Consider the following 11,418-nt stretch of genomic DNA (forward strand, 5'->3'; position numbering starts at 1 on the left):
ACAAATGAATGAATGAATAATCCAAATCGAAAATTGTTACATTAATATAAAAGGATTAAAAAAAAAAATGCAAAGCATGATTTCTTATTTACTGAATATAAAATGTGTGTTTGTGTAGCTCTGCTGAAAAATATTTACTATGCATTAGCTATGCAAAGTTTTATAAAAGTCAAGAGAACTTAAAAATAATATGATATGCTCAATCAAAAACTTATAGAATTTTTTTTTCTAACCTAATTATTATACATGCAGTCTTTATGGTCACAAATGAATAATATGGATTATAATACGCAGAGATAATACAGAATATTATATTTTAATAATATTTTGTCGCACTGCAGGAGCAGTTAAAATGAACTAGTGAATATATGTAAAAAAAATGTTCAGGATGTAGATATATATTTCATATGGAAAAAAAGTTATGTCATATATCAAAAATCATAATAACAGATGGATGATAGCAGTATTGTTTCATCATTGCAGGGCAATGTTCTTCAAGGGCATTCCTTAACTTATGGGCTGTGACTGCCAAAAATTTCTGAAACAATATCATTATTTTCACAGAGATAGGAGGATTATGGTGGAAAAAAACACCCCATGTTGAACAACATAAAAATACAAACATGACCTAAAATATTTTTAAAAATTGTATGTGTTTAATGAGCCAAAAACTAAAATCTCTGCAAATGTAGTACAACACTTGTGTATTCCATACCAAAAATACTTGCAGACTGCAGTAATAGTATGGCAATACAATTATAACATTTTCTCCTCTGTTTTAGCAGTCTACACCAACATAATGTATTATAATTTATAATTAAAGATAGATGAAGATACTCACACAATATCTTCAATAACAATGTTTTATTGAAAACTGTATTTGGCAACATTTTCAAAAATCAAATATAAATTATTTCACAGAAAACAGGGCAACAACAATAATAAAGTACTTGACCATATGGATGCCATGATCTTATTCTTTTAAATATTAAATTTTAAATAAAATAAATAATTAACATTGGTATATTTTGCATAAGACATCACTTTACTGTCTTCAAAATCAGGGGTTATAGATGATCAGAACTGTAGATATCAAAACCAACTCTCGCTAGTATTATTTTTTTCTGTGGTTCTGATCTTACATCAAACATAAATATGACTGGGATATAATGAGCTTTTCAATTAGGATCCACATGTAAAGAAAGGTACAAAACAATGTCATAATTCAAAATAAATTGTCATCTGTGATTACTATTAACTAACTTTGACTTAATCCTATAATTTAACTCAAAAACATTCTATGATATAAAACATAATATTTTGTGAAATAAAATTATTGTCACAACTATTGATATTCATCATCTGGGGCCACTTGACAGTCTATGACACTGCCAAAAAATATCTAAATTTCACAACTCAAAATAATAAAGTTCTATGTGATTATAGCTATCTTCAGAAAATCTTCTTCAATAATTTATCCATTGTAGAAAAAATGGGCTCAAAATATCTCAAATGTGACCACCTACACACCAGGTTTAAGCATAAACGCATTTGTGCAATTTAAGATTACGTGGATCTGCGTATCTCTTTCCGCATTTATCGCAGATGTACTGCTTCCCCCCTCCGTGAACGTGGCGTTTGTGAGTACGTAGGTGACTACCTTGACTGAAACACTTGCCACAATACTCACAATTGTACGGCTTCTCACCGGTATGGACCCTCTGGTGCAGTTTTAGACTGTTCGTATTGTTAAACCACTTATCGCAGTAATTGCAGCCAAAGGGTTTTTCTCCAGAGTGAGTGCGGCCGTGTGAAATGAGGCTACTCTGCTGACTAAAGCTCTTCCCACACTCCTTGCAGCTGAAAGGTTTTTCGCCCGTGTGGATCCGTTTGTGGATTTTGAGATTTACGGCCTGGCGGAAGGTCTTGCCACACAGGTCACAACTAAACGGCCGCTGGTCCGTGTGGATGCGCTCATGGTTTTTAAGGTTGACGGCGTGCCGGAACGCTTTCCCGCAAGACACGCAAGAGTACGGTTTCTGACCTGTGTGGATAAGTTGATGTGTTTTTAACGTTATGGCCCGTGTGAAACTTTTCTGACATATTGAACATCGAAACTCCTTTTCGCCCGTATGGGTAAGTTGGTGCCTGGCAAGATTTTGAGCAATGTTGAATCTTTTTCCGCAAACGTTGCAACCGAATGGTTTTTCGCCAGTGTGGATTATTTCGTGGGTTTTGAGATGCGCGGCTTTCCCGAAGCATTTGCCGCAGACTTTACAAACAAATGGCTTTTCTCCTGAGTGGACTCGATGGTGGTCAGACAGACTCTGTTTGTGGGCGAAAGCCTTGCCGCAAAGAACACAGCCGAAGGGCTTTTCTCCAGTGTGAATGCGCTGATGTGATTTGAGGTTGCTTTGAGAAGAGAAACTCTTGCCGCACTCAGAACAAATAAATGATCTCTTTCCGAAGAGTGTAACAGCATCTTGAGGATCTTCACTGCTGTCTTCTAGCAAAACAGATGCTACTCCGTCTTCTGAAGAAGTGTTTAGGTGACCTGACAGGACAGCAATCAAATAACCATCATTGGCTAAATATCTGTTTAATACAGCAAAAATCTTTTGGCACTTTGCCATATAAATATCCGATCAGTAAGAAGTTAAAGGATTAGTACACTCCAGAATTAAAATTTCCTGATAATTTACTCACCCCCATGTCATCCAAGATGTTTATGTCTTTCTTCAGTCGAAAAAAAAAAAAAAAATTAAGGTTTTTGAGGAAAACATTCCAGGATTTTTCTTCATATAGTGGACTTCAACAGTTACCAACGGCTTGAATGTCCAAATTGCAGTTTCAATGCAGCTTCAAAGGGCTCTACATGATCCCAGATGAGGAATAAGGGTTTTATCTAGCAGAACGATCCTTCATTTTCTAAAAAAAATAAAAATTATATCATTTTTAACCACAAATGTTCATCTTGCACTGCTCTGCGATTCGCCACACATTACGTAATCATGTTGTAAAGGTCATGTGTGACTTAGGTGGAAGTACCGAGCAAGTGTTTACAAAGCGAACGTGCAAAAACGAAGTCACACGGCCTTTAACAAAATGGTAAAACAACAATGTCGGATGATTTTGAAGTTGGAGCAGAAAATGAGATATCCTACCGCAGTACTTCTGCCTACGTCACAAGTGACCTTTCTAACGCGATAACGTAATGCGTGCCGCATCGCAAAGCTAGTGCAAGATAAGGATTTGTGGTTAAAAAGTATAATAATAATTTTTTTTTTTTTTAAATGACCACTTGTTAAGTTAGATAAGACCCTTATTTCTCGGCTAGGATCGTGTAGAGCCCTTTGAAGCTGCACTGAAACTGGAATTTGGACCTTCAAACCGTTGAAGTCCACTATATGAAGAAAAATCCTGGAATGTTTTCCTCAAAAACTTTAATTTTTGATGAAGAAAGAAAGACATCTTGGATGGCATGGGAGTGAGTAAATTATCAGGAAAATTTTAATTCTGGGGTGAACTAATCCTTTAATGGATTCGGCATGTAATATGTTAGATTGACAACTTTTGGACTGATTCATTAAACAGACTTCACATTAATTTGTAAATTAACATTATTAACGTACCACTAGTGATGGATTTCAAGTCAACTTTTCCAAATTCATTTTTGATCGTCACAGCCAACGTCAGTGGGGATTCTGGACGGTCTTCTGTGGCCTCATCAGACTGTGAGCATAAAGTAGTTATGTAATTAATCATAAAATAGCCAAGCAATTTGGTGACTTTTCTCTTATAAACTTATAACAGTTTCTGTTTTATGTTTTTTTGTTATATATTGCTGAAGAAGTTCTAAACAAAATTTTACCCACAAATAAAAATTCAAATATAGTGCATAAAGAACATAGTGAATCGAATGTTGCATTTTTTCAGGATATTCTTCAGGAAAAAAAATATTTTGTGTCCCACAGAAGATCATAAGGCATGAGGATTACTAAATGATGATACAATTTTTCATTTATTTTTGGGTGAATTATTCCTGTAAACCAAGCCAGAGCTAATCTAGTGAACTACAGCCCAAAGGGGTGTAGAGAAAAAAAGTTCAAAGACCAAATAGTCTAAATTGAAAAAAGTAAAGAGAGCTGAAAGAACAGAAGTCAAAATTTCACTCTGCTGCCATCTTTTAATGAAGCATTGCAGATTCAGGCTGTTGATCGTCTTTTTTTATCTGAAAGTGAAAGTTTATGGTAACACTTTACAAAAAGATTCATTTGTTAACATTAATGTATTAACTAACATGAACTATCCATGAACAATACATTTGTTACTGTATTTGTTAATCTTTGTTGAAGTCAGTTGATAAAAATATAGCTGTTCATAGTTCATGTTAGTTCACAGTGCTTTAACTAATGTTAACAAAAACAACTCTTGATTTTAATAATGTATTAGTAAATCTTGAAATTAACATTAACAAAGATTAATAAATGCTGTAGAAGTGTAGTTCATTATTAGTTCATGTTAACTAATGTAGTTAACTAATGTTAAAGGATTAGTTCACTTTCAAATAAAATTGTCCTGATAATTTACTCATCCCCATGTCATCCAAGATGTTCATGTCCTTCTTTCTTCAGTCGAAAAGTAATTAAGGTTTTTGATGAAAACATTCCAGGATTTTTCTCCATATAGTGGACTTCAATGGCCTCCAAAATTACAGTTTCAACTTCAACTTGCAGCTTCAAAGGGCTTTAAACGATACCAGACAAGGAATAAGGGTTGTATCTAGCAAAATGATCTGTCATTTTTGAAGAAAATGTAAATGTATATGCTTTATATAAACAAATGATCGCCTTCCAAGTGGTTCCGCCAAAACAACACTTTCGTATTCTAAGCTTACGCTGTATGTCCTACGCCTTTCCTATTCTACTTACGGAAAAAATGGAACTGGCGCTGCGTTCTTTCCGTAAGTAGAATAGGGAAGGCGTAGGACATACAGCGTAAGCTTTTTGAAGAATACGAAAGTGTGGTTTTGGTGGAACCACTTGGAAGGCGATCATTTGTTTATATAAAGCATATACATTTACATTTTTTTTTTTTAAAATGACTGATCGTTTCACTAGATAAGACCCTTATTCCTCGTCTGGTATCGTTTAAAGCCCTTTGAAGCTGCACTGAAACTGTCATTTTGACCTTCAACCATTTGGAGGCCATTGAAGTCCACTATAAGGAGAATAATCCTGGAAAGTTTCTTTTCGACTGAAGGAGGAAGGACATGGACATCTTGGATGACATGAGGGTGAGTAAATTATCAGGAAAATTTTATTTGAAAGTGAACTAATCCTTTAACTAATGAACCTTATTGTAAAGTGTTACCAAGTTTATTTATAATAAAAAACATTCCAGAGTAACATTTATGTTATTTTGATGCAGTTTTTGAAAAAGAAAATGTAGGTTTCAAAGGAATTTAATAAAACAAGTTAATACTGGTAATTATCAGTTCAGTATCAGTTCATAAAATTATTATGCATGAGCTATGCAAATATTTTTTTTTTTTAAATGAGAACTTAATATGATAAAAGTCAAGAGAAATAATATGATTAAAAAAAAAATCCTAGCTATGAACATTAATATTATGTAGTGAACAAATATTATCCTCCATCATAGAACAGTGTTCTGCTGATAGTAGATTTCCATTGATAAAATATTCTGGCTCGCCCACATGCCCTTATATTTACATTTTGGTAAATGAAGCTAAATAGCCTTGATGTACATGTTGTTCACTTTACCTCATTTCTTGTTCTTGTCTCCAGGCTTCTTGCACTTCCATCATAAGAATGTTCCTCTTCTAAAATGTACAAATGACAATAAAACAACTGTTCTATTAAATGTTAAACCCTTGGACAGAAATGTCATAATACTTATTGCCTGTAAAGACAGAATGTGATTTCTTACCAAGTCCTCCAACAGACAGAATGTTCAAGATGCTGCCGGGACGCTTTGCCCTCTTGCCTGAAAATGTTTTGCACTCCAGGTCCAACAGAAATTTGGTTTCATCAACAAGTTTGATTATTTTCCCAAGAGCCTCGTTGCCCAATACTTCCATGACTGATGCAAACTGCTTCTGAAAGAATAAATAATTACAAATTACTAGTGATAGAACAATATACCAGCTGATCAATCAGGCACTATTAGGCCATTTTGAGGCCTTATTGGCAAGTTCATTCCACCTAGTCAGTTTCAAAATCTTCAGCCTTGTCAATGGATTTTGTTTTTGAATATTTTTAGTTTTGTCTATTTAATTTAATTCTTACCAATTTTTCTTACTTATTGCTATTATCAAACTGCATTGTCTCTAATGCATGGAAGCTTGTTTCTGCCACAAAGTAAAAAAACAAATAAAAAAGGTAAGTGCAACTTCGCAAATTCTTTTTTCTTGCAATTCTGAGTTTATATCTCATAATTCTGCATTTTTTCTCCTTGCAATTCTGAGAAAAAAGGCAGAACTGTAAAATATAAACAAAAACAAAAAAAAATCTGAATTGGTAAATGTTAACTTGCAATTGCGAGCTTATAACTTTTAACGATTTAAACATGCAATTCTGAGAAGAAAAGTCTGAATTGAATAACTGTCACGATTAATCGCATCCAAAATAAAAGTTTGTGTTTACATAATATATCTGTGTACTGGGTAGGGCTGGGTATCGTTCAAAAATTTTATACAGATACCTGAACGATACCTTTTTCGATACCAATTTTATAAAATCTGTTTTAACAAGGTTACATTACCTCAAAAAATCTTTATTTTTATATTTTAAGTTTGTTGACTTTTTTTTTAGACTCAAAGACTCATCTCCTGAGCCACTGCACAAATGAATAAAAAAAAGCACAAATTAACAAAATTTAACACAATAAATCAGTGCAAATAGTTTTAATAAAGTTCAGTTTTCAATGCAAAAAGTCAGTCTGTGAGGCTCACTGCAGATCTTTTTAAATAACTCAGCAATTGTTGTTGTTCTTGTTCTTCTTCAAAAAAAAATTATTATTAACAATAGAAAATTTTGTACATTTTAATGATAAATTCATTAATTTGGTGCACTTTGAGAGTTCAAAATAAAGAGCTCCAACCCATGTTCATTGTGCAAATTGAACAAAGACAAAGTCTGTGCATCCACCTGCCAACCGTCCGATGATATTCTCTGATTTATCCGATTTTCTGCATCTGATCATCACATTACAATTATTAAAATTCTCAGAGTTAAACATGATGATAAGGTAACTTATCACACTGAAGTAGGCTAACATTAAAGTTCTTATTTGGCTTAATTTAATTTCCTTAACAGTCTAAAAACAGGCTTTACTCCCTTAAACTGTTTCCTTACATCATTGGTGGATGTATAATTATATAATTTCTGTTAGTTAAGCTTGTGTATATTTTTAGTTAAAGCTGCTGTCCGCAGTTTTTCCTCTTTGTCGCCATCTCTGTTTGAAACATGCGATTGCAGTCATATGCGGAACAGTTATCTGTACGTGCGTTGTGCCTCGGCACAGCTCGTCGGCGCGGATGAATCTAATGTTTGCTGTCAGTCATTACACCGGTATGGATACTGAACTTCAGAATCACAGACTCTACGTCTTGAAAGTATCACCAATATAAGAATTTTCACCGAAAAAATGTCATCTGAACAAGTAACATGTCTGCCACTTTTGTTTTGACCAACTGAGGAAAAAAGCATTAGGCCTACAATAAATCGCGCTGCCAGTGATGATTAAATCTAACGATCGCTTAGTTTGGATCATGCCAAACCGTGCAAATTATAATTACTGTTATACTTTATTCACAAATTGTTATTAACATCAGCATTGCGTGACTATGTGTATTTAGTGTATATTAGCGTTACCTGTAGATTTCAATTTCTGTAGTCACTCCACAGTCCGAAGTCTTTTGCTTTTTGTCTACGGCTGAATCTCCAGTTGTCACTTATGATTGTCATTTGGATCTTTCTGGATTATAATCCGCCATCAAAATGATAAGTTTAATTATTTAAGCTGCTGTGAGAAAAGGCTATAAATGTGCAGTTACCGGCAGCTTCCTCGCATGATAAAACCAACTAGCCTGGACGGGACTCCTTCCTTTGTTTACGGACGTGACGTAATGACGCACAGACGAACTGCTGCATGCTTGAATTTCCCGCGGAAATCCGCCATGTCGCTCTTATTATAAAACATTATTACAAGCTTACTGTTTTGAATCGAGACAAGATAATTAGATAGTTTTGAACACTGGCTGGTTATGTACTTGTTCAAAAGTTGATTTTGGATCATTTTTAACCAAAAAAAAGTTGCGGACTACAGCTTTAAAGCTGTTAAGTTATAAAGCATCTCTTTGTGTTTTATATAATGGCCACTAGGAGGTGCTCTAGGCACACATTTTCCTTGATTGATTTTCTCTGAAGAGAAATACGTTCAGTTCAAAGCGAAAGTAAAGGCTCCGGTATACTTCAAACGAAGTTCTTTTTCGCTCTTCGTTTAGGGGTAAAACGAAGTTCGAAATGCGTGACCAGCGATAGAACATGTGACACCGCCCACACTGCTGAGATCGACGTTTAGATGAATATTTAAATATGTGCCATGCACTTTCTTCTCAGTAACAAAATAAACACAACAAAAATGAGAAAACAGTAAGCATTTATTATAGAAAGCATAAGAAAAGCTCTGATCATAACAACAAGGGAATGTTAGCACGAGCTCTGCAAAGTAGCACTCGTTACGTCTTCATATAGCACTTTATTCAACAGATTGCTTGAAATCAAGCAGCTTTACAGTATCAAACATGAAAAACAGTGTTAGTGCCTCATTTTTTTTTACAAGCACAACACATTTTGTATTAAAGCGGCTATCCAGTGTGTTCATGTTTTCACCCGCGGAGATCTTACCTCGACGAATTCAAATCGATTCAAATACACGGAATGAATCAGAGACGCGTTCGACGCGAGTGAAGGCGGAGCCTCAGCGCACACCTCCTTGTTACGTTATCGTCACTGACCAATGGTAGTACGACGGTGTTTTGCAGCTGGAGCGAACTTTTCCTGAAAGTTCGCTTTGGCAAGCCGTTTCGAACTTCCAAAAAAGAACACAAAACTAACTTCATTTTGGCCAGATTTTGTTCGAAATGACGTCACATCAGTTCGTTCTTCGATTTCGTTTGAAGTAACTTATACCGGAGCCTTAAGAGTGACGCACGTTCGTTGTGTCTTACCGTGAAATGAGAGTTCCGTGTCTTTATTAAAATCAACACATTAATGATTAATCTCTCATCCACCCGCAATTAATTGGATTTTTTTATATATATATATATCAGGAGGACGCCGAACCGGTCCGCTGTTTCTGCATGCAGTGCGACACTTCTGATTAGTACTCACCCGTCTTTTTCGGAGATAACTGAAAGTGAAACCGTTGATTCACTCGCTCTCTCGCACATAGGGTCGCTCTCGCGCGCATAGTTTTATATATTTAGATATAAATAACAATGTAGTGCAACGTTATTACTTGCTCTACGAGACAGCAAAGGATATCTTCGTCCCCTCTCCCCGGCTCCGTTCTGAGGTATCGAAATTTGGAACCGAATGACAAGACACTTTTCGATACTCAAGGCAAATTCGGTCGGTACCTAAAAAGTATCGTTCGATACCCAGCCCTAGTGTGTAACGTATATTTATTGTGTATTTATAAACACATACATATACATGTATATATTTAAGAAAAATATAAAAATCAATAAATATTTATATATAATTTAAATCATATATATATATGTAAATATTTATTAAATATATACATGTATATGTGTTTATAAATACAAAATAAATAATAAATATGCATACACACACACATTATATATATATATATATATATATCTATATATATATATATATATATATATATATATATATATTTATTTATTATTATTTTTTTTTTCTTTTCTTTTAAACGCAAACTTTTATTTTGGATGCGATTGTGATTAATCATTGACCAGCCTGAATTTTTTTTTTATTTTGTTTCAAGATTTTTTTTATTTTGTTATTTCGCGGCAGAAAATAAATAAATTGAGATTTAAACTTAGAATTACGAAGAAAAAATAAAAAAGTAAAAATTAAGGATAATCACATTTTACAAGTACAAATTGAAACAGCAATAAATAAATAAAATTAAATAAAAAAGTTTTCAAGGGCATTGCAAACATATGTTAAATTCATTTAACAGAGAATTATTTTTTTAATCTCAGATTTTAATTAAACTTTGAAGGCTGTTCGAATATGAGCAAAACTGGGTTGAGTTGCTTGAATATAAAATTTTCTTAATAACAAAAACAAATTGATAATATATATTTTTCTTTTGTAAAATAATACAACTTTTTAGACATTGGTTTGAGTCTTGATATATTATTTGTTCAGCTGTTGAATTCTAAATGGTCAACTTTTGAGTATTAATGAACTATGTCTTAAATATAAGTAAAGAATCTCTGTCAAAATACTATCTCTGCTAAGAAATCAGGGCGCTTGGTGTAACACTGTAGGATTGTTGTGGTTTGCTATTGCTGCGCTGTCAAGTGAGTGACAGGTAGCCCCGCCCTCAAGCCAGTAGACACATCATCAGAGAAGAGATTGCCCTTGCAAGAGGGAGGGGAAGTTATTTTGATTAAAGATTACAAAGGCACAATAATTTAAAAATAATAATAATAATGAAGTGCATGGATAAATAATTAATAACAAACAATACAATACTGCATAAAAAAAAGAAATGTCCATTGTTTCATGGTGACTTCAAAACTTTGAAATGGTGATGCGTTCACGTGCGTTGAGACTTGCGCTAACTGCGCACTGATCTTTATACTATATGCACACACGCGTTTATAGGGCTGTGAACGCGTCGCATGTTTGAGGTTACAGGCCGCAGATCTCTAAACAACATCATCTCATAATCTCACCAGTCTCTCCTCCTTTTCCCTCTTCATTCTTGACTCAGCCTCCTCGTTTTCACACTGATCTCTGGAAATATCATTGCTGAGAAATGACAGCGTCTCCTCCTCCATAAGTTTGTACATTTCAGCAATCGAGGCGTGAACTAACGCCTCCATGACAGACGCCAGATGCGTTTGTAACGCAACACAGCGAGACATTCTGCCTGAAACTAAAACTCACACCTCTGGAAGTCGCGCTGTTGCCCTGTGTTTAATTGAAAACTAAACATAAGTCACGATTCTGCATTGAGAGCTCATTAAAGTGACCAAACGATAGTAAACATACTTTAGGAAACAGTGGGCTGTAGCACACGGAAGTACAACTGCGTGCGACAATTACAATCCGGGTCCTAGAATGCATAATAAAAGTTCACTGTTGGCTGTTTTTGTACAATGTATTT

The 11,418-nt window shown here is 34.4% G+C and overlaps 1 protein-coding gene across 2 annotated transcripts; it reads right to left on the reverse strand.

Annotated features, from left to right (window-relative positions):
• Positions 1–774: 774 nt before the first annotated feature.
• si:ch211-207i20.2 (uncharacterized protein LOC568537 homolog) lies at positions 775–11,329 on the reverse strand. 2 transcript variants are annotated; one of them, XM_067370335.1, is made up of 5 exons: positions 10,985–11,329; positions 5,953–6,118; positions 5,787–5,845; positions 3,633–3,732; positions 775–2,554 (listed from the first exon to the last, which is right to left on the reverse strand). In XM_067370335.1, the coding sequence occupies exons 1-5, from the start codon at positions 11,174–11,176 to the stop codon at positions 1,536–1,538; spliced, it is 1,536 nt and encodes a 511-aa protein (XP_067226436.1). In that variant the 5' UTR covers positions 11,177–11,329; the 3' UTR covers positions 775–1,535. The 2 variants fall into 2 exon arrangements, with proteins under 2 accessions (XP_067226436.1, XP_067226435.1); XM_067370334.1 differs by having other exon boundaries at positions 5,953–6,121.
• Positions 11,330–11,418: the final 89 nt, after the last annotated feature.

The sequence above is a fragment of the Chanodichthys erythropterus genome, chromosome 19 (genome assembly GCF_024489055.1).
Source record: "Chanodichthys erythropterus isolate Z2021 chromosome 19, ASM2448905v1, whole genome shotgun sequence".
NCBI classification, from domain to species: domain Eukaryota; kingdom Metazoa; phylum Chordata; class Actinopteri; order Cypriniformes; family Xenocyprididae; genus Chanodichthys; species Chanodichthys erythropterus.